This window comes from Schistocerca serialis, chromosome 5 (assembly GCF_023864345.2).
Source record: "Schistocerca serialis cubense isolate TAMUIC-IGC-003099 chromosome 5, iqSchSeri2.2, whole genome shotgun sequence".
NCBI lineage: Eukaryota > Metazoa > Arthropoda > Insecta > Orthoptera > Acrididae > Schistocerca > Schistocerca serialis.
In genome coordinates this window covers 465989937-466012921 of record NC_064642.1, presented here as the reverse complement: position 1 = coordinate 466012921, position 22985 = coordinate 465989937, and the positions used below count along the sequence as shown (strand labels likewise).

Here is a 22985-nt window from a genome sequence, read left to right as displayed (position 1 = left end):
GAATCTTAATAGGTGACAATGCACCATGTCACCCGTCCACAGTTGTTTACGATTAGAAAGAGTATTCTCGACAGTTTGAGCGAATGATTTGGTCATCCATCAGACATTCATAGGACGTAATCGAGAGGTCAGCTCGTTCACTAATTCCTGCCCCGCCAATGTTTTCGCAGTTACAGTCCGGCTGTAGAGGCAGTAGGGGTGAATATTCTACTAGGGACTTAAAACGAGTTGTTGAGTCCATGCCACGTCGACCACTAAGCCAGGTAAAAGGAGATCGGACACGATATTAGGAGGTATCTCATGACTTTAGTCACCTCAGTAGACTCTAAGTAGCAGTACTTGAATGGTTGGGTGTACTCACCAGCGCAGAATTGGAGAATGACGTTGAGCACGGAGGGCGGCAGCAGGTTCTTGAGCTGTCTCGGCCTCCCACAGCTGTCGCTCAGTTCTTCCAGCAGGGCGCGAACCTCCTCCTCCACTTGAGCCTGCATGGCTGCCCCATTGAATCCCAATGAACGCAGGTGACGCATTGCGAAAGCGCGCTGTTCCTGCCACAGCTTGCCGTCAACCAACGAAATACCTGCGCAGCCAAACCATTTCTCCATCAGCTCATTGTTGCACGCTCAACCCAACCCGACATACACATAAGGAGAAAGAAAGGAAGGAATATTCGGGCACATCGTCGTGTCAACGACGAGGTCACTCGAGACAGAGCACAAACTCGGACTGGGGAAGAAGTCTAACCTGTCATTTTCAAAGTAACCATCTCGGTTATCGGTTAATGATCTTACTGAGGATGGAAGCTCCTGCTGATTTTCCTTTATATTTGCGATTTGAGTTTGCGTTTTCATCTCCGTCTTCTCCAAAACGTAATGTATATCTTTTTCCTGTTTAACCAAATGTGTTCGACACTCTGAGTCATTCTCTGTAGTTCTTGATTTATTTCCGTAAAAATATTTCATAAAGTTCCCGGTTATTTTTCTGTGTTAGGCCAAAAAACTATAAGATGCGCATTTTGTATGTTGTTTTGACTACTCAGCTGAAACTACTTTAATATCGACATGATATGCACAGATCGACTTGCTTTACACTGTTTTATGGCTTGACAGTATGTCAACAGCAAAGTAATCGGAAGAATTTGCTTAAAGACTTATCAGTTTAGGTTTCATACTGCATGGATTATTTTGCACGATAGGTCGTAATGATGTCAAACGAATCATTTCACATTCCCATAGCAAATTAAACCGCACATATAGTTACGGTCTTAATGTTACTAAACTTTTAGTCTCCCCCTCCACAAAAAAAGAAGTGATATGCAGATTCTGTAAGCTAGTAATAGAAAGTCTTCCACAGAATAAGAATTGTCAAGGGAAAACTTTCTCAGTTTGTTTTCAAATTTTACTTTGCTGTATGTCCGACAATTTATATCACTGCGAAAGCGATCAAAACTTTTTGTTGCAGACTTGTGAAGCCCTTTTAAAGATAACCTTAATGTGAAGTGAAGAATGTCATTTTTCCTTCTGGTATTGTAATTATATACATCATTGTTACTTTAGAGCTGTAATCGATTATTTAGAATGAACGTCATAAAGTACTGAATTTTCTATGAAGCAGTAGTCCAGTCTTCGAAAGAAGCACTTGAGCTACGAACTCACGACATGCAGAAACATATGGCCCCAGTATACCACTATCTATTGTTTCTCAGAGGTGCATTTGGGGTCTGGAGATGGTATAACGAATTGCCGAAACTTTTAGCAAAAATAAAATAACATCTCAATTGCAAAACTGTTTCATTATTAAATATTTGACTAGCCGCTGTCCGATGTCCACAACGGATCAAGAGAGACAGCGCTATTTCTCCATTTGCTACATACTCACCTGTTTTGCGGGTTCGGGACAGTCCATGGAGTGTGAGAACAAAGTGTCAGGGCTCTTCCCACTGGCGCTAACCTGTAAATTGGCCGGCTCAGATTTTACGATCTTGGTGGGAGCGAAGTTTGCTGTTATAATTCGCTCATTGGAGAGACATTCGTGCCAGGCCCTACGATTACCAGTAGTGTCAGGGAGAGAGCACCTCAGCGAAGTATAGGAGGAAAGTTGAGGGAGATTCGAAAGGACACTCTTGGTTCAGAATTCATTCAGTTAAGACACTTTTGTTCTAAGTTTGGAACAATCAGAACTCCTTGAACTGGAGCCGGTGCCTCATTTTGCACTGGATTCTGCGCTCTGGGATTTAGCCGAATTTCGCTGAAGGGGCTTGGATGCACGGTGCACTGTCACGAATATTACGCGAGTGCTGTGTAAGATGGCAGCGCGCTGGTGGGAATGACGGTGAGTATTCTAAGAGGTTGGTTACGTCAAATAGGCAGACTTCACGTCGTCGATCATCTGAGATGTACGAGAGGCAGGGGAATCACTCACACAATCTCACACGGTCTTCTTGTGTAACTGGTCAGGTGTTCAATCAGGTTGTTATACGGGGCGTTCAAAAAGTCTCTTCGCAGTGCCGTATGATTGTTATCCGCGCGTGCCGTATGCCGCAGTGAATATACCGAAATGAAACTCAGTGAAATACAAGTTATTAATTTACTGAATATTCATTTTTACTTACAGATTTCCACATTAAATGTTGAAAGTGTCCCCCATGTTGTTGAATACACAATTCAATTCGTCTAATCATGTTTTCAAAGACAATATGTAACATTTCTTTTGTAACAGAAGCAGTGAAAGTGGATATTGCAGTTTTCAATTCATCGATGGATTTTGGACGGTTTTTATAGACAGTTGTTTTTGCTGCACCCTACAAGAAAAAGTCAGGTGGTGTTAGGTCAGGCGATCGTGGAGGCCAAAGTCCCTGTGAAATTATGCTATCACCAAAAACATCAGCGAGCAGTGACATTGAAACGCGAGCTGTATGCGCGCTTGCACCATCTTGTTGAAAATAACCGTTCAGTATTTCATTTAACAAAAGTTCTCCTATGAATGGGTACAGAATATCACTGCATTATCGTTGTGCGTTTATTGTTTCGCTGAAAAGTATGGGACCCACAATCCGACGTCTATAAATTGCAATCCAAAGTCTTATTTTCACAGAATGAAGTGGTTCCTCATGAATACACAATGGATTTGCAGTACTCCACATACCAGAATTTTGCGAGTTCATGTACCCGGATAAATGAAACCACGCCTCATCAGTGAAAAACGTTTCATTAAGAATATCCCTTCCATTTTGTTGAACGAAATTTTTGAACCATTGACAATAATGCAGTCTCCTGCCATGATCAGTATTTTTCAGTTCTTGCGCGACTGTCACTTTGTATGGGAAAAGTTCTAATTTTTTCTTACAGCTATGTGGGCCGTTCCGACACTAACATTGATTTCCTGGGAGAGTTTTCTTACTGACTTGTTCGAACTCATGGACATTTTATCGGAAATGTCGAGTAGTTTATCCTCAGACAAAACGCTAGGACTACCACTTCTCGGTGCATCTGTCACTGAACCTGTACCTCGAAATTTGTTAATCAAATCTCGCACAGTATCACGATGTGGGAATGTTGTCTCCGGGAAAACTGAATTAAATGTTTGACGAACTGAAACTATGTATTTACCGCCAGCTTTGACACTTTTTCGACTAAGAACACGCGTTCTACAATGGTTAGCATTTTAACAGTGACAAAAACGAAACAAACGAACAAAGGAACTAAACTTAAACGTTCACGTCAACACATAACGACACACACCAACGATACTACCGACGCTGACTGATATAAACGAAACAGTGGAATGTTGGGAGAGTCCACCTGGGAAGTAACCCAGGCAAGCGAACAATAATAGGACAGGCGCGGCTAACAGTCATACGACACTGCGGAGAGACTTTTTGAACACCCCGCACAAATGAAATGCAACCCGTGATCTTTTAAGTTCCGTAAGGTCGCCGTGCTTCATATCTGCGGTGACAGGGGATACGACGTTCGTAAGTAGCCTCGTTGGGAAGTTGACGTGTGTTACGTCTCAGCCTGCAATTTGCTGTACTTGGGAGAGTTCACAGCATTCGTCTACAAATACATACACACACACACACACACAAAACACCGTTTCACGTAATCTGTTCATCGGTTTTGTTTTGTCCAGTATGGAGCTAATTATGAATGTTGGATTGACTTTTTGTGCTGCATGTAATGGGCGAGAAATTACAGGATTTTTGTGTGAATGTATTTGGTATGTGTGTGTGTGTGTGTGCGTGTTTGTGTCAGAAAGAGAGAGAGAGAGAGAGAGAGAGAGAGAGAGAAGGTAGTTGAGAAACAAGTGTTTTTGGATAATCGAGGATGTTTCATGTACTGTATTCTATTTGAGAAAGTACAGTTGTACAGTTAGTTAAGTGCTGAAAATAGCATTTCGTTGCGTAGTGTTGTGTATACCGTGCGGTAGTTCCCTATTGTAAGGTTTGAGTAGAACCTGATCTCATGGTCCTCAGGGAAAGCCATAGGTTCGGCTTATGCCTTATTCGATTCAGGGAAATCAGAATAGCAGGACGGGGATTTGAACCCCATTCCTCCCCACGGTAAATCCACGGTCTTGTACATACACCGAGTCAGCTTGGACGTTTCTGTTTATGAATAAGTAATTGTTAGTATGACTTTGCGTGAACGCAAACCAGAATGCTGGAAATTTGTACTCGATTCCCTCGGTTGTATCGTCAAGGGGGTAAATGTATATAAAGTCTTTGGTATCAAATTAAGAAGGAAATGAGAAGTAGTAATACGCTCTTCATTAAAACTTTCCCGGATATGTGACCATGATGAGCTGCTATATAGATCAATGTTTTGACCAAACCAACAGGTGGCCTTCCTCAGAGTGATGTAAATGCACCACCCACCTGAAGACTGATGTCAATATTGGCAAAACTTTAATCAATACAATAACATGCTGACGTGTTGATGTCGACGCAGTACTTTCACCAAAGATGACAATGTTGCATAACGCTAGGTTAACAATGATCAGCTACTGCCCAAAATGTAGATAACGTTTGACCAGAATGAAATCTGAAAAAATATGTGAATTTAGCGAGGAACCAAAGAAATTCCAGTCTGCATGAATCGTTCGGTTATCGATCTTCCACAGGAACTCAATCCTTTTCTCTAGTGTAGTGCTACACACGGAGCAGATGATCTGGAGCTAGTTGTTTCGCGCCATTTCGTTTTGAAACTGCGACCTGCTCAGCTTGAGCAGGCAGTGTAAGAAGTTCATGTGCTTCCGAGGGATTAGAAATGAAGAGAAGAAAATAACTGCTTCAAATCTACTGCTATCTTTGGACTATACGAGAACAAAACGTCAAAATTAATAACAGTGTGTTAAATTACTGTCACAAATCGCTGTAGAATATCTATTCATTTTTTACCACTATTTTTGGTTACATTTGTGGACACTTGGAGAGAGAGCTCCATGCGCACCTACAGGTTCAGGTGGAACAGGTATGCTCTCAGGTCTGATTTGTCAGCAGAGGGCAGTCTGTGAATCTCATTAGGTCAAGCATGTCTCCCTGGGGTGTTGAGCAACCTTCGCAGAGGCCAAGCTCAGGCCAGCTTCGCTGCTTTTGTTTTAATACGGCCGACCGCTACCTATGTGCTGGACAGTGTATGCCGTGCCCCTTCTCATCCCCTTCTGATGATTTGAACACAAAATTTTTGAATTTCTGTGCTAACTTCGAAGGCCCTGGCACCGCGGTTAACGTAGAAACGTCTCTTCCGCTTCGTTCAAAAAATTCGATTTATCCAATGAGACTGCTTTATGTCACTTAGCGCACGAAACCTACCGGCAGACCAATCAAGGTAACTGTACTTCAGCCTAGTGCCAACGTGGCAGTGGTAAAATGGGCCATTGTAAGCAAAAATTGAAAATTTGCTTTTCTTTGTCCAATTTTTTGTTAATTTTGATATATTTCTGGTCCGTCACATTGGCGATAGTTTGGAGTCGTCCTCTCTACGTTTAATTTTTGAAAGGTTAAAAGATAGGCAGGAATAAGAAACATTTTGACGTTGGGGGGGGGGGGGGGGGGAGCGGGGGGACAGTTTGTCAGAGATGTCGGAAGATTCACGCCATCTGGGGCGGTTTGACACACTTCACTGATATTGACGAGATGTAAGTTTTCACAGTCGGCTGCAGAGTGATCTGTAATCTGGTTAGCTCGATTCTCATATGTTTCAGGTATGCAACCTGAGTTGCTGATTTAATTCTGATTTGTATTTTGTTTCTTTATTTGGTATTCGTGAGCTGCACAAATAGGGATATGCAGTCGTCCATTTAATTTGATACTACCCACAGTGGTAAAGTTACTTTTATTAATGTAGTTTTGTAATTACATTATTTGTATTCTTTGATAACTTTTGATGAAACCTTCTGATACTTAAGCGTTAATAAAATTCTGTTCAAGCTAGACTTGACCTCTGTGTCAAGATCCTCCGTTCAACATCACTAGGACATTGTTTTTAGAGCGAATTGTGTAAAAAGAGAGTAGAATATGTGTTTGAACATGATGAGACTGTTAGAAAAGCATGGACAGGTGTGAAGACCACGCTTTAGCTTAAAGTCACAGGAACATTGTCGTGGAAAAAATGGCTCTGAGCACTATGGGACTTAACATGTGAGGTCATCAGTCCCCTAGACTTAGAACTACTGAAACCTAACTAACCTAAGGACATCACACACATCCATGCCCGAGGCAGTCGCGCGGTTCCAGACTGAAGCGCCTAGAACCGCTCGGTCACTGCAGCCGACCATCGTCGTGGAAATTAGGCAAAACAGATTAATACAAATTAAATATATCAAATGAAACTATTTGATTCCAGAGCATTTTATAAATTCTGAAACATCTATCATGTACAAATGCAGACTGAAGCGACGAATGAAAATTTGTACCAAGGACAGGATTGAAACCAGCGTCGCCTGCTCACTGGGCAGATGCGTTGACCACTACGCCACCCTGGCACAGTGGCTTTCTGCAACTGCACGATCTACCCTAGCACGCCTCCGTCCTCAGTCCAAATTCCAATTCATGCTTTAGCCACTTTATACTCCCCCTAAAAACGAACAGCATTGCAGAGACTCCCCAGCTTTATTGTAATAGCACCTCAGACTTAAAAGACTCTGGATCCATACAGTTCCATTTGGTTAAAACTTTGGCGCCTGCGGTTCAGACAAGATCCCCCGTTAGCTCGATACTGATGTGCTGTTCCAGTACAGTCGGACAGCTTCTACAATGCTGTTCGAATATAGAGGGAATACCAAGTGGGCTGAAGCATGAATGGGAATTTGAATTGAGGAGGGACCCTTGCTACGGTAGTCCATGCAGTTCAGCAAAGGCACTGTGGCAGGGAGCCGAAGCGGTTAGCGCACCTGTCCAGTGAGCAGGAGGCATGGGTTCGAAGCGACACTGATACAAATTCTAATTATTCGCTTCGGTCTGCATGTTTTTGTTCCTAACATGAGGCATGACCCTGTCGAATTGTATTAAAGGAAAACACGTTACTGGCACTCAACTTACAGTGATTCATAAATAATTGTCATTTCCATACAAAGAAGAAGAAACATTTTAATCCTTTACTTTTTGAAACAAGTGGTACACGTCTGATAATTTTGACGTAACAAAGTAGTGTGTCCTCCTCCTGAAGGGTGGTTTGAACATCGCAGTGCCTTACTAGTCCTGGTCCTGTAGCCTCTGGTCGTGTTGCTCTTGTCTTCCTCTGACCCCAGAACTAACAGATCCAGTTTAACGTAGACTCCGTACCGTAGAGCATCTTGGCATTTTCACATAAATAAATCAATGCCAAACGTGAAATAAGCGATAAGTGACAGGAAAAACACACGACAGGTTGAGATCTAACCTCAGATCTTTACATTTAACGTCATACACTTATCCACTGAGTCACTTTATTTTTTGTTTTCCTTTCTTAACTGTGACCACCCCGATATACCTATTTGTCTTTATTTATGTATCCCACATGCTGTTAGGGTGGTGTTGGTTTTAGTCTCAGTGCGTATCCTTACAGTGAAGTCGAACGTGAGATTGATTGCGTCACTTGCAACTTCTTGCAGCGTTGCTGAATTACATTTACGGCGGTGCAACTCACCTCTTCGCTGCCCCAAGTTGCGAAGGTACGCAAAGAAGTTTTGGGGCCGTCCTTCAAATTCGGGTCGCGTGAGCACTTCGCGTATCAGGTCCTTGGTGGAGACGATGACGGTCAAGTCGCGGCCCAGACGAAGGCCCACCAGGGGAGACCCATACTTCTGGGCGAGGTACGCGTATGCCTCGTGCTGCGATCCGAACTTTTCGCCCAGACGGCGGATGCCCCAATAGTTGCCCACCACTGGAAGCCATGTTGGACCTGGAGAGAAAACCAGACAGATGTATACACGAAGGCTTTTCTAGCTAAGCAGTCGTCTACGTTATACTACTATTTTCTTGTTAGTAGAGGGACTTTGTTCAAATTATCGCCGCAATATTAAATACTACGTTCAAACATGTATTCAAGACTGAGGCTCCTGCAACTGCGCCGGCCGCGGTGGTCTAGCGGTTCTAGGCGCTCAGTCCGGAACCACGCGACTGCTACAGTCGCAGGTTCGAATCCTGCCTCGGGCATGGATGTGTGTGATGTCCTTAGGTTAGTTAGGTTTAAGTAGTTCTAAGTTCTAGGGGACTGATGACCACAGATGTTAAGTCCCATAGTGCTCAGAGCCATTTGAACCATTTGAACAACTGCATGATGGTCGCGGAAACACAAAAATGTACACTCGAAGAAAAAAAATGACAGGACGAATGAGTCATCCAAATGGGACGAATACCGGTAGATGTGGCGTACATGTACAAAAAAATGATTATCATTATTGAAAAACTGGATGATGTACTCAAGAGAAGGATCTTCACATACTAAGCAAGTCAATAACGCGTTAGGTCTCCTTTGGCCCTCATGCAAGACGTTACTCGGTCAGCACTGAGTGACAAAGTTGTTGGATGACTTCTTTATGGATTTCGTGCCAAAGTCTGTCTATTTGGGGTTAAATCATGAAAATCCCGAGAAGTCTGTAGAGCTCTGTTGACAATGCTCCAAATGTTCTCAGTGGGGTGAGAGATGAGTTGACCTTGCTGGCCAAGGTAGGGTTTGACAAGCAAGAAGACAAGGAACAGACACTCTCGCAGTGTGCAGGCTGATTACCTTTCTGAAATGCATGCCCGGTATGGCTTGCCATGGAGAACAACAAAACGGAGTGTAGAATATCGCCGACCTACCGCTGTGCTGTAAGAGAGCCGTGGATGACGACCTAAGGTGTCCTGCTACGAAAATAAATGGCGTTCCAGACTGTCGGGCCGTGTGGCGCACGACTGTCAGGTTGGTAGGCCACCACTGCCAGTGTCTTCTCCAGACCCGTCTTCGTTGGTTACTGGGGTTCAGTTCGAAGCGGGAGACATCACTGAAAAAATTCTACTACACTCAATTAGGTTCCATGCTAAAGACTTGACTAGAGACACCTCGGACGGTGGTGGAATATCAACCTGACTGTCACCTGCCATATGGCCTGATAACCAGAAGTGATGGTCCGGGGTGCTATTACTGTTTCATTGCTTTTAGTGGCGAACCATCCTTACATTTCAGCAACATAATGTCCGCCCACATACGACGGGAGTTTCTGCTGCTTCTCTTCGTGCTTGCCAAACCCTACATTGGCCACCAATGTCGACGGATCTCTCCCCGATTGAGAGTGCTTCGAGCATTATGGGCAGGGCACTCCAACCAGCTCGGGATTTTGACGACATAATTCGCCGGTTGGACAGAATTTGGCACGATATCCCTCAGCAGGACATTAAACAACTGTAAATAAATGCCAAGCAGAAGAACTGCTTGTGTAAGGGCCAGAGGTTGACCAAAGCCTTGACTTTCTCAATTTGCGAAGCTTTTTCTCTTGAATAAATCATCCAATTCTTCTGACACTGTAATAATTTGTTTGTCTTTACACCAACATCATATCTATTGATTTGCGTTCCACTCGCATAATTCTTTTGTGGAGCGTGTTTTTTTATATTCTTTACTTTTATATTCTTTATTTTTATACTCTTTTTCATAGAAAGTATGAAAGTAAGATAAGTGTTCTCGGTACTCCAAATCAATAATGCTCCTCAAAATAAAGAAATTACCGGGCACTGATGGGATTCCTATTAGGTCTTACAGGGAATATTATGTGAAATAACCCCTTCGCTAATTGATATTAATCGGGATCCTCTCGGTGTACTAGTGAAAGAGCAAAATTCAGTTGTACTGAAGGATAAGAGAAGGTATACACAGTATTGCAGACCAATATCAGTAATGTCCCTCTGTTTTACGAATTTATATTGTATTCTAAATACTAATAATATAAACTACCTTGAGGAAAGGAAATTATCCTGAAAGAAAATGCAGATAACCGGAAAAAACACTCGTCTGAAACACAATTGGGAAAAGCCGCAAGTGAATAGGTACAGTCCATTGAGTTTTTTTAATTTTATTTTACACGTCAAGTTCCTCAGAACCAAATTGTGGAGCAAATTCCCAAGGTTATGGAACATGTCAGTACTCGCCATTACAACATAAAAGTGAAACAGGTAAAATAAAATGTCTATGAACCCAAAAAAAGACAAGTAATGAATTTATGTAAACGCAATAAACAATATAACACAGGAATCACTTTAATTTTTCAAGCAACTCCTCGACAGAATAGAAGAAGTGACCTATGAGGATTACTGCTAAAATTTCTGAATTCTTATCGTAGCTTATTGAAAATGGATGCATCAGTATACTGCACACATTTCTGCACAAGAGTGAAGGGAAGTGCGATCCAAACGCCGAATGGATTTCTGCGTAGTATTAACTGAGTAAAAGCTGCTAATTCTTGGGTACAAGCTGATATTATTAACAAGAAACGACAGTAAAGAATAGATATATTGAGAGGTCAATGTCAGAATATCCAGACTAGTGAACAGGGGTCGACAGGAGGTTGGCGAACTTAACACCAGTTATTGGCCGAACCGCCCGTTTCTGAGCCAAAAATATCCTTTGAGAATGGGAAGAGTTATCCATAAACATAAAACCAAACGTCATAAGCGAATGAAAATAAGCAAAAGTAGACAAATTTTCGTGTAGAACTGTCAACAGCCGTTCGACACTATACTATACCATCAATTGCAACTAAGATACGTTCATGAGGGGATGGCGTCGCAAATAAATGATTGGCTCGAAGAATATTTGACTAATAGAACCTAGTACGTTATACTGAACTATGCAGATAAGTAAATAAAGTTCCGAGTTCAGGCCCTAGACTTGCGAATCGGCCCCGATCGTCCCCAGTGTCGTCCTCTGTCAGTGGAGTCATCGGATGCGCTATGGACGGACATGTGGTTAGCACAACGCTTTCCGGGTCGTTGTCAGGTTTCTTGGCTTATAATTGCTAGTAATCCGTCGAGTATGTCCTCAGGTGGACTCACGAGGTTGAGTGAACTCTGTACCAGTCCTCTCACTGACGAAAAATCACTGGCAGCGCTGCGAAACGAACCCGGGTCCTCAGCAGGGTAGCCAGCCGTCATGACCACTCAGATGCGGAGGTGGATGTACTGAATTACGAATAGACAAAAAAAGGAAGCATTGGTGTGCACGAAGGTGGCGTAAAGGGGATTCGTAAACACGCCAGACAAAACCCACTCGCCCTTAGGAGACATCACTTTAATACCGCATAACACCGCCTGTGGCATTGACAATGACTTCATTTCGAGAAGAAGAAGAGTCCACAAGTGTCTTCAGGTATACCACATCCAGTTGGAGTCAGTTACTGACAATAAGATTCTGTAGCGCGATCACATTTTGGGTGCTGAGACGGTCTCTGTCGATTTCAAAGAGGTTACCACTGTCGCGCGAATTCTGCCTAGGTGGAGGGAGGCCTACGCGAAGCCTTCAAGAGCGGTAGAAGAGACGTTCCCTTGGAATTTGACTTCCGGTTCGCACGTGTGAGGTTGCGGGAATTATGTCCGCAGTCGGCTCTTTTACTGCCAGCTCACTTTGTAAGAAGAGCTCCCGATATAACCCAAGATACAAGAGTCATGCCGATGAAATCATATGGACTTGTCGCTGTGTGCTCTTGCAGTAAAAAAGCAGAGTTATGCCTCAGAGATTAGGCGGAGCGTGGAAGTAAATACTAGATTCCAGCCGGGCGAGTGCGGCCTGGTGAAGTGTTGTTCTGTGCTGTCGGAATCGCACGTTCGCCGCACAACGGAAAGAGGTGTCACTCCTCTGAAATTTCCACCTGGCTCCGCGGTGGATGGAAAGTTATGTGGGAACCAGAACCAAGGAGTTCTTACCTAAATGGATTTCATGGTGAACATCCGTTCTTGTAATCTCACGGGAAGGAGTACGTGATGCCTGTTTACTAGTAACTTTCAGTGGCGCCTCTAGGGCCGGTTGGTTAAATAGCGAGAACTGAGTTTTGTACTTTGAGTGCGTTTCTTAAGGGGCCGTTACCTTTGTTCTTGTAAACTGCCTTAAAGCTACATCATTGTAATGTTTAGGTATCAAATTTCGAATCTATTACTCAGTACTTCATGTAGGAAGCGAAATTTTATTGTGTGATCATCTTTAATAGTTTATTTGTCCCGTTTGGACTTTATCTTAGTTAAGTACTCTTATTATTTTAATAAACATTAACCAAGGTAGTTTCACCCACTGTTTTCATGTTTAGGCAATTGGTAAAACAAAACAAAAGTCGTTAAGTTCGCTCGAGCATTAACCGCATTTAAATAAGCATTAACCTCATTTAAATAACTGATGTTCTGTAAAACTTTTATCTATGCAAGAGTGTACACGAATTTCTCTTTCTGTTTTAGATTAATTGCTGTTTTAAGGTTGTTCCAATGTTACCTGCCCAAGGGGCAGCTACTGTCGGCATGATGTTTAAAGGGATTATCGTACCTCCTTGTGTGTAATGTGTATATTGATTTGAATTGCAGAATGGCTCAAATGGTTCAAATGGCTCTGCGCACTATGGGACTCAACTGCTGTGGTCATTAGTCCCCTAGAACTTAGAACTACTTAAACTTAACTAACCTAAGGACATCACACACACCCATGCCCGAGGCAGGATTCGAACCTGCGACCGTAGCAGCAGCGCGGATCCGGACTGGAGCGCCTAGAACCGCACGGCCACCGCGGCCGGCGAATTGCAGAATATTTTGATATTTCGTATAAATCCTTAACTATAGTAACATGTCAGTTTTTAATATTTACGACCTGTGGGGATCAGTTAGATTCTAAATTTGAACGTAAATTGTCCTTCCTACTCTCCTTGTACTACTTCTCCCTTTTGTTTACAGTATGCACGTGATGTTTAAATACTTGTTACATGACATTTACCTATGAGACTTCAAGTTGTAAAGTTTTTGGTCGATGAGGTGGACTATGCAGGTGTATTGATTGTTACATTTTACTCGCAGTCTCAGACGTTCCCTTCTTTTCCCTGCCTGAACAGAGCATGTAACTCATATGAAAAGAAATTTATCGGTCGGCAAAATTATTTTGTGAAACCGAAATAACGAAAACTAATTTTACACATCTGGCTAGATATTGCGCACACAAATATTTTGCATGTTCTTATAATGAATCGTCCTCCTCTAACATTACCTTTTTTTGTATAGAGATGACCGGTACCATGTATAAGATCGATTCTTACATGCGTTAAAATTATCTCAGCTGTTTCATTAAAAAGAATCCATATGATTTTGAATACGATGTATTATATTTCAGGCTACAATGTATAAAAAAAATATTTATATTACAATGGGGATGTACTAACAGTTAAAGTTACTCTTCTTTTAAAAATATTTGAAATTACATAATTTGTGGTATAATTAAAATTCATATAATTAATTGTACAATCTAAGTCAAATTATTAAATTTAATTCTAGATTGATTTACAAAATAATGATATATTTTAGCGAAGATTCCTCTTTGGTAAAGAAAGTTTGTAAACTCTTTTGCTTTGTAAATTCTTCGGAATAATGTGAGTACCGTAGAATGCAGGTAGTGGCGGGCATGCCTCTGATGGAAGTACACGTTTTCAAAGTTTGTCACCAACAGTGAAATTATGGTTTCTTTCGAATTTGGAAAATGCAAAAATGGTGTGCTGTCGAAAGATGTGACAAAGAACAAATTTCAAGACTAATACAGGAAAAACTTTCATCAGTTATTTAGTCATCAAGAACCTACAAAATCGAAATTTCAGCTGCAACAATGTACCATTAGTCAAGACTTTGAGCCGTCGACAACAACAACGAGATAATGAAGATAAGTAGAAAGTTGTTGTTATTGTGGTCTTCAGTCCTGAGACTGGTTTGATGCAGCTCTCCATGCTACTCTATCCTGTGGAAGCTTCTTCATCTCCTGGTACCTACTGCAACCTACATCCTTCTCAATCTATTTAGTGTATTCATCTCTTGGTCTCCCTCTACGATTTTTGCCCTCTATGCTTCCCTCCAATACTAAATTGGTGATCCCTTGATGCCTGAGAACATGTCCCACCAACCGATCCCTTCTTCTAGTCAAGTTGTGCCACAAACTTCTATTCTCCCCAATCCTATTCAATACCCCCTCATTAATTATATGATATACCCATCTTATCTTCAGCATTCTTCTGTAGCACCACATTACGAAAGCTTCTATTCTCTTCTTGTCCAACAGGGAGCGAAAGGCTATTTACAATTTGTACAGAAACCAGATGGCAGTTATAAGAGTCGAGGAACATGAAAGGGAAGCAGTGGTTGGGAAGAGACTGAGACAGGGTTGTAGCCTCTCCCCGATGTTATTCAATCTGTATATTGAGCGAGCAGTGAAGGAAACAAAAGAAAAATTCGGAGCAGGTATTAAAATCCATGGAAAAGAAATAAAAACTTTGAGGTTCGCCGATGACATTGTAATTCTGTCAGAGACAGGAAAGGACTTGGAAGAGCAGTTGAACGGAATGGATAGTGTCTTGAAAGGAGGATATAAGATGAACATCAACAAAAGTAAAACGAGGATAGTGGAATGTAGTCGAATTAAGTCGGGTGATGATGAGGGAATTAGATTAAGAAACGAGACACTTAAAGTAGTAAAGGAGTTTTGCTATTTGGGGAGCAAAATAGCTGATGATGGTCGAAGTAGAGAGGATATAAAATGTAGACTGGCAATGGCAAGGAAAGCGTTTCTGAAAAATTTGTTAACATCGAGTATAGATGTAAGTGTCAGGAAGTTGTTAACATCGAGTATAGATGTAAGTGTCAGGAAGTTGTTTCTGAAAGTATTTGTATGGAGCGTAGCCATGTACCGAAGTGAAACATGGACGATAACTAGTTTGGACAAGAAGTAGAAAGTTATTCTTTTGTATATCTTACGCCTCTCGAATCTTTCAAAATTTGTGCAAAGAATGAGAATTTTAGTAGTGATGTGTGAGAGGGTAAGATTACATGCTTCAGTGCTACAAAATGGAGTTTCCAGAATCGTTCGTTGATAACGGATGCGCTTTACATCAAATTTCTCCTGGCTACGTCACTTTATATACTATTTTTTCGCCTCAAACCTGATTTTCGTGCGTATTTCACGTGTACAAGTAGGGTAACTTTGAGCCTCTTATCTCAGAAACTGTTAAAGATGCATAAAAAAAATTTAATGTTTGTTCGAGATGGGTTGTTTGGAACAGATCATATAAATTTCAGACATTTCTGTGCATAGCCGTCTTGGAATCTTCAGCTGGGCTTTGGCCCACAGATTACGGTGACAATAAAGTAAAAAAAAAAAGAACTAATTTGGGGGATCTCCGAGGAACCGCCCAGGAGCTACTTGTGTCTCCGTAAATCCCATCAGCCTATTTGCATATTCACATATTGATACTGCCACACAGGTGCTGGTAGTCTTTCAGCAGAATTACGTCTTTTATTATGTAACTTACTTAGTTGTTGGTTAATAACGGCCACTTACTTAATATTATGCTACATTTACTTTTCAAGTATTTAATTGGTTTTTTACTGACCAGTCACGGCCATCCTTGCTTAACAAAAAATTGCATATTTATACATCGATACCGCCAGGTAATCACGGTCGTTCTCTCATAAAAATTACAGCCTAGATTCCGTCGAAATTACTGGCCTGTTTAACATTTTGCGCACCGGCCACTTTCTAAAGAACTGGTGTTATTAACGGTTCCGGCCGTTGCTATTCTTAGGCCGAAGGAGATTTTTTGTGTTTTACAACTAACAGAATCTGGTCAGCTGGGCTTAAGCTGGCCCTGACAATCTTGCCTAACGATAACTACTTTAAATTTATCTTGTTCGTTTTGTTGTTGGTCAGCTATGGCCGTCTGGGGACAAGGAAAATTTTTGACGAAAATAATTTGGAATATCCTTGTGGAAATATAACTGAGCCTGCTCTCTCTGGAATTAGTGCTCCCAAATCCTTTTTATGAAAGGATTAATTGTTCCGGATTTTGCTTGAGACAGATGTAATGCAAGTACTGATTTAATAGAAATGTTTTGTATTTTCTACCACAAAAATTTTAATTGGTACTGTTTTCTGGAATTAATAGTGTTTATCTCATTGGTTTTTAGGAAGAAAAGTTTTTAGTTATGTCTTTTCCCGTATTGTTCAAGTACCGATGTACGCGCTGTTTGCTTTAAAGTCAAAATATATTTTGAGATGAGCTCAGTGGCCTGACACTCAGGGAGTACGGTGTGAAAGCAAACCAGTTGCAAGGTTAAGTACCACCCATCACCTCACACTTTGTAACTTTCAATCAAATCATGAGCATTTACGTGTAGCCTTGTGAACACGTCTGTAGTCATTTTGGAAGTGTCTATAGCATACGGTCCGTGTAGATTTAAGTGAAAAACAAAATATCACGTAATGGAAAAAATAGTTTCCCTGTCCAGTCCCTCATTCTCTCTAGCTCCCGTCTCCTTCCCGCCTCCCGTTTCATTTCGCCTCTTTCCCTCCAGTTCACTCATCCCTCTCCCTCTTCCCCCCTCCCCAACTCCTCAGGCCATTTACATTTTCAACTCCATCACTACTCCTTCATTTCTCTTACACATTAAATAAATACATAGTAATATAATTAAACGAAATAACGCAATTAAAACGAATTGCACAATCAAAGAACAGTTTTAAATAAAAATAATCAATTGGCGAACTACACAAATCTTAACCATATATATCTCGCCAGAAAGATAGAAAGTAATATTAGTAGTGCTACACTGTGCTATGTTTAACGCAAATAATGTACAGTTGTGCAGAGCAGTGTGGGAGTAGGCCAGTACCAACAGTGCCAATCGAAGAAATAATTAAAAAACAAGCAATCAGGCGACTTTTCCTGATGTGAGCGAAAACTAAGTTTGAAACATTGAAACTAAAAACCAACATCTTTTGTAAAGAACTGTTTTCCAGTCTATAAAGGCAGTCGAATCGTAAATCTCTCATTATAGTCCACTGATGTTTCATTTCAATGAAACAAAAACACGCTTTTTCATGTTGTTGCAAAGATGGTATCAATATTGTTGAAAATAACCGCAAACAGCTGTTGTATGTTCCTTTAATAGCACTACCGGTTGCACAACTTTAAAGTTTCATCTTCAGTACATCTAAATAAAAAGAATTAACGCATGGGGAATTAAAAATATAAGAAAATTAAATATTTTATTAGAAATGGCAAGAATCTTGAGAGAAGATAGTATAACGTGATATACAACGTACGTAATTGACGAAAGCAAATTTCAACACAGAAGTCAACCTACTTATTTTCAGATCACTTACAGGAAAAAGTTGAGCGCATTTGACGTCTCATAATTACCAGTCATTCCAATAAATTCATTGAAATGGTGACGAAAATCAAATTTAGAAACAGGTGGAATGAAGAAGACGGCCATAAAAGATGGTCAGCTCCAAGAGAAGAATAATAAAGTCGTGAAACGAGGAAAAGGAACTTAAAATATGAACGGCGATATTCGTCTCTATTTCGACGAATCTATTGGAACGTGAGTGGTAATGATGGGATGTCCAATGCTCTCAACTTTTCCTTATAAGTGATCTGAATGTAACTTGACTAATACTTTTACAGTTGCTTTTGCCACTTACGTGTTTCGTGTACAAAGTTATACTGTCTTCTCCCTAGATTTTTCCATTTCTAAAAAATTATATTTTTTAGTTCCCCCACATGATATTCTCCTTCATTTAGATGTACCTAAAGATGCAATTCTAACGGTGAGAAACTGGTAGCAGGCTACTGTTAAAGTATCATATAACAGGCGACTGCCGTTTATTTTCATAAACGCATCCATTCCATTGCAAATGCCCGTATTATAAAGTCTTCTGCAATCCAAATTCCCTCAGTAACAACTGTCCCATTTCCATCTCGTTTGACCCATGTAATACGTGTAGCTTTATGTGCTGCTCTGACGAATGATCTTTTGCTTGACACTATATTCTAAATGTAAGTTGTCTGCTGTTCCCTTCACATTGTCAGCTCGGAAACTTGTTTCAAAAGGATTTGCATTCACTGAGAGTGACTGTTCCTTGAGGAGACGTTGGACAGACAGCATTGATACACCAAAAATCAGGCAGCTTCATTTACTACAGCTTCTTCCAGCCATTCTCTCTCGGCACCACGTCAACTCGTATTACTATACTAATTCCAGACAATCGAATGGCACTACCACGAGTTACTTCACCGGTGCAGGGTCACCTGACCGTCCTCAAATCAGTTCCAAAGAGACCAGTCTGCTCTTCTGCGGAGCTGTCTGTTTTCTAAGGTGAGCTTGTCACACGGTATAAGAACTCTTCGATTGTTCGCTGGCGATGCCGTTGTCCACGGGGAAGTAACGTCACTGAACGATCGGAAGAAACTAGAGAATAAATTAGGCACAGTTTTCGCTTGGTGTGCTGAATTTGACATCTCCTTAAATGTGGATAAACGAAAGTCAATTACACATAATGTAATTAATTCAAATTTCACATTATCTCAAAGATCAACTTTCTGCATCTCCATTAATGTTTATCAATTGCTGCAGTAATTTCGTTTTTCAAATTTTTAAAAATAGATGTGGCACTAAAGTTGAAACGTCCCCTTTGAAAAATTATGAATGACAGTGCTGTAAAAACTCTTACGTTATTTAATACCGAAACAGCTGAGTAATACACAACGTACTCGGGCAGTTCTCTCTTTACTTATTCTGATCATCACTAAACTGACACACAATATTTTTTGCGCAACACAGTCTGACTTTCAATAATTCCTACAAAAGAATGGCCCTGACTAACAATAACCTATACCTTTCATGAATCACTTACCTCACAAAAATCTTCAAAATTGGCTCTGAGCACTATGCGACTTAACTTCTAAGGTCATCAGTCGCCTAGAACTTCGAACTAATTAAACCTAACTAACCTAAGGACATAACACACATCCACGCCCGAGGCAGGATTCGAACCTGCGACCGTAGCGGTCGCTCGGTTCCAGACTGTAGCGCCCAGAACCGCACGGCCACTACGGCCGGCCAAAAATCTTCGTTAGTCGATCTACTGCAATACAGCGAGCGCCAATACTGCCAGCTAAATAAAAGATTCTAACTACTGAAGGCGCTAACTACTGATAGGCATAGTTAGCAAATGAAAGATTTTGATAGAGAACAAACAACGTATTTACCTTCATAGCGTTCAAAAGTCATTATATAATTTTGTGACATCCGATTAAACAAAGTTCTTTTTTCTGACGGACACACGTCCAGATCGTCAGCTCAAAACTCTGGCATCTCGCTCCCCACATCCATCACTGCTGGCGGCTCCCCTCCAACTGCACAACGCTATGCGCTGTTCACATCCAACTGCCCAACACTACACAAGCGAATATTCCAACAATGAGGCCAACCAGCCACAGACTGCACACAGCGCAGTCAGCGAGTCGTGTGAAGTTAGCACCCCTTCTTCGAGAAATATACATTTTTTTCACAGTTCTTGTTAGATGTGCCATAGTTCTAGAGTTCTTTGCACAAAATTTCAATAGTTCTGCAAAATGTAACGAAGGAAACAACAGTACTAAAATTTTCGTATCGAAAACATTCTCTGACAATTTCCGCAAAATGTAAATAAGTACAAGAGTTCTGAGCACACTTCCGAACAGAGCTGCAAGAGTTCTTTCGAAAATCCAAGTAACATTTTTTTGTGCAGCTGAAAGTTTACGAGATAATTGCAATTTAAGGAGAAAATCTTTTCACTTACTGTGAAGTTGGCACCCTTTTTTTCAGAAATGTATACTTTTTTCAGATTTCTTGATAGATATGCCATAGTTCTAGAGTTCTTTGTACAAAATTTGAATAGTTCTGCAGAATTTAGCGACGAAAACAATATTCGAAAAAATTTTCGTATCGAAAACATTATTCGTCAATTTTCGCAAATTGTAAATAAGTACAACAGTTCTGAGCACAGTTCTGAACAGAACTCCAAGAGTTCTATCGAAAACCCAAGTAACATTTTTTTGTGCAGTTAATAGCTTACGAGATAATTGCAATTTAAGGAGAAAATCTTTTCACTTACTGTGAAGTTGGCACCCTTTTTTTCAGAAATGTATACTTTTTTCAGATTTCTTGATAGATATGCCATAGTTCTAGCGTTCTTTGTACAAAATTTGAATAGTTCTGCAGAATTTAGCGACGAAAACAATATTGGAAAAAAATTTTCGTATCGAAAACATTCTTCGTCAATTTTCGCAAATTGTAAATAAGTACAACAGTTCTGAGCACAGTTCTGAACAGAACCCCAAGAGCTCTATCGAAAATCCTAATAACATTTTTCTACGGCGATAATAGTTTGTGATAAATTGATTTAATGTGGGACACACTTTCTCTACAGAAAATATAAATATATACGTACAACAGTTCTGATGACAGTTCTGGACAGCACGTGAAGAGTTCTATCGAAATTCCTAGTAGAATTTTTTAGTGCAGGTAATAGTTTAAGAGGTAATTGCATAAGTGCTCCTACTGTGAAGCTGGCACCCTTTTTTTCAGAAATATATATTGTTTTCAGAGTTCTTGACAGATAAGTCATAGTTATAGAGTTCTCTGTACAAAATTTCAGTAGTTATGCAGAATTTAGCGAAGAAAACAACATTGTATAACATAGCTGATTCAGGAACCCTTTCCTTCTGATACAATTCTTACTGTTGCCACAATAAATCACTTGTGCATAGATTCCAACTGTACTGATCATTACAAAAATACAACCATTGACCAGCGGCGCACATTTCTTGCAGCGTTGTACAAAGCATTCGGCTTATCCGCTGTGAAAATACCACACTTAACGCTATTTTAAAATTTACGGTGGCTGACTCCCGTTTATCTACAATGTCAGCGTCTACCGAATTATCTTCATGCAAACGTGATGCCTGGGTCACTCACTTCCCCTTTTTAGGTACGGAGGAAACTAGAGTTCAGTCTTGTGGATGCCAAAAAAGGAAATGTGGGCAACCCTTCTTTTACTGATAGCAAACTCTAGAGAAATCTCCACGCTTGTTTTTCTTCATCATGCCAACAAAAGAAAAATTCTCCCTTCATAGCTCTATTATCATTCCAGTACTAGTAAACCAGTTGTCCGCTTTCACATTTCGACCTGACTGATATATAGGTTTACACAGTCACAGAACAACATCAAAATGTTTATTGCTCAGTTGGTAAATCCTTCTGGTTGCAACACAGCGTATATTTCCAAATTGTACAGGTAAAATACTTAAGAATCCACACTTAAGAATCCACACTCGTTCGTTTTGATTGATACATATTGGCGAAAGCTGTACCTTCCACAGAATCCTTCCAGCTCTTTGTCTACTGTAACATTTTCTCCAAGGGTGTAAGATTTGTGGTAGTTGCGTACAAACACAGTAAATATTTCCCGAATAGCTGTTAGCTTGTCTAATTGTCTCCTTTCATCACGAATAGCGCGACTGTAAAATCTAAGGCTCTCCAGAATAAATTTGAAACGTTTTATGTTCATTGGCGAGGTGAAATTTTTCAATGCCATCACCATCAGTTCCACACAGATCTTCCAGGCTTTATCTGTTACTTTTCTTAACAACAATTACAAACAAGAGACTGATGAAGGCTTTCAATTCAATATCATCTATTGATTTTACCCCTCTCTCACGCTGAAATGAGGCTCTGATGCTCTCAAAATTCTGACTGGAATACAAAACTACAATAGACAAATATCGTTATCTATGAGGTAATTACAGCATCACAAATGCTGCTTTGGCTGCACCTATTGGTACAGGTAAGTTTCGAATAATATTATGCTCTTCGAACAATATGCTTTGGATTTCTTCAACATTATCTAGTACTTCCCACTTATAATAATAAAATTCCTATAAAATAACGCAACCAGGCGCAGTGTATTAATCTGAAATTTGACGTTCAGACAGCGGACACTGACTATTAAACAGTTCAAACAGAATTTAAGTGCAGTTTACATTCTGGATTAGCTTTGTACTACTTATTACGTTGATAAACAAATAAATTAATCGCTGAAATGAAATACGAAAGGGCACAGTGGATAAAAACGAGCAATCGGCTCATATCTCATCAAGAGAGCATTAGCGTCGATACTGAATCATACAACAATGAAAGGCACACATGAAGTGTATATTTTTAGAATCAGGAAGAACCAGATGAATTTTATTACGTAAAACAGTAATTGTTTTGAGCTCTCATGACATCCAGGACCCACTAACAGGTAAAAATATGCCCAGGACCCTCATGGATGAAAGTTATGTGGCAACATCACCAGCCGCTAGGATACATAAAAACATGTGCTGTGTGTAACGAATAAATTTGAAATTGCTGTCGTTGATATTGTTGCAAACATTTGTTCTAGTTAGAATGAAGTGTGGAAGTTTGATGAGTTACA

The 22985-nt window shown here is 40.6% G+C and overlaps 1 protein-coding gene across 1 annotated transcript in view; it reads right to left on the bottom strand.

Annotated features, from left to right (window-relative positions):
* The window catches only part of LOC126481999 (methyl farnesoate epoxidase-like), a 90885-nt gene extending 79277 nt beyond the window's left edge, over window positions 1-11608 (bottom strand). Inside the window, exons 1-3 of the mRNA XM_050105965.1 lie at window positions 11578-11608; window positions 8127-8381; window positions 362-580 (exon numbers count right to left, since the gene is read on the bottom strand). Coding sequence (XP_049961922.1) covers window positions 362-580; window positions 8127-8381; window positions 11578-11608 — 505 coding nt within the window. The remainder of the gene's footprint in view (window positions 1-361; window positions 581-8126; window positions 8382-11577) is intronic.
* Between the last annotated feature and the right edge of the window lie 11377 nt (window positions 11609-22985).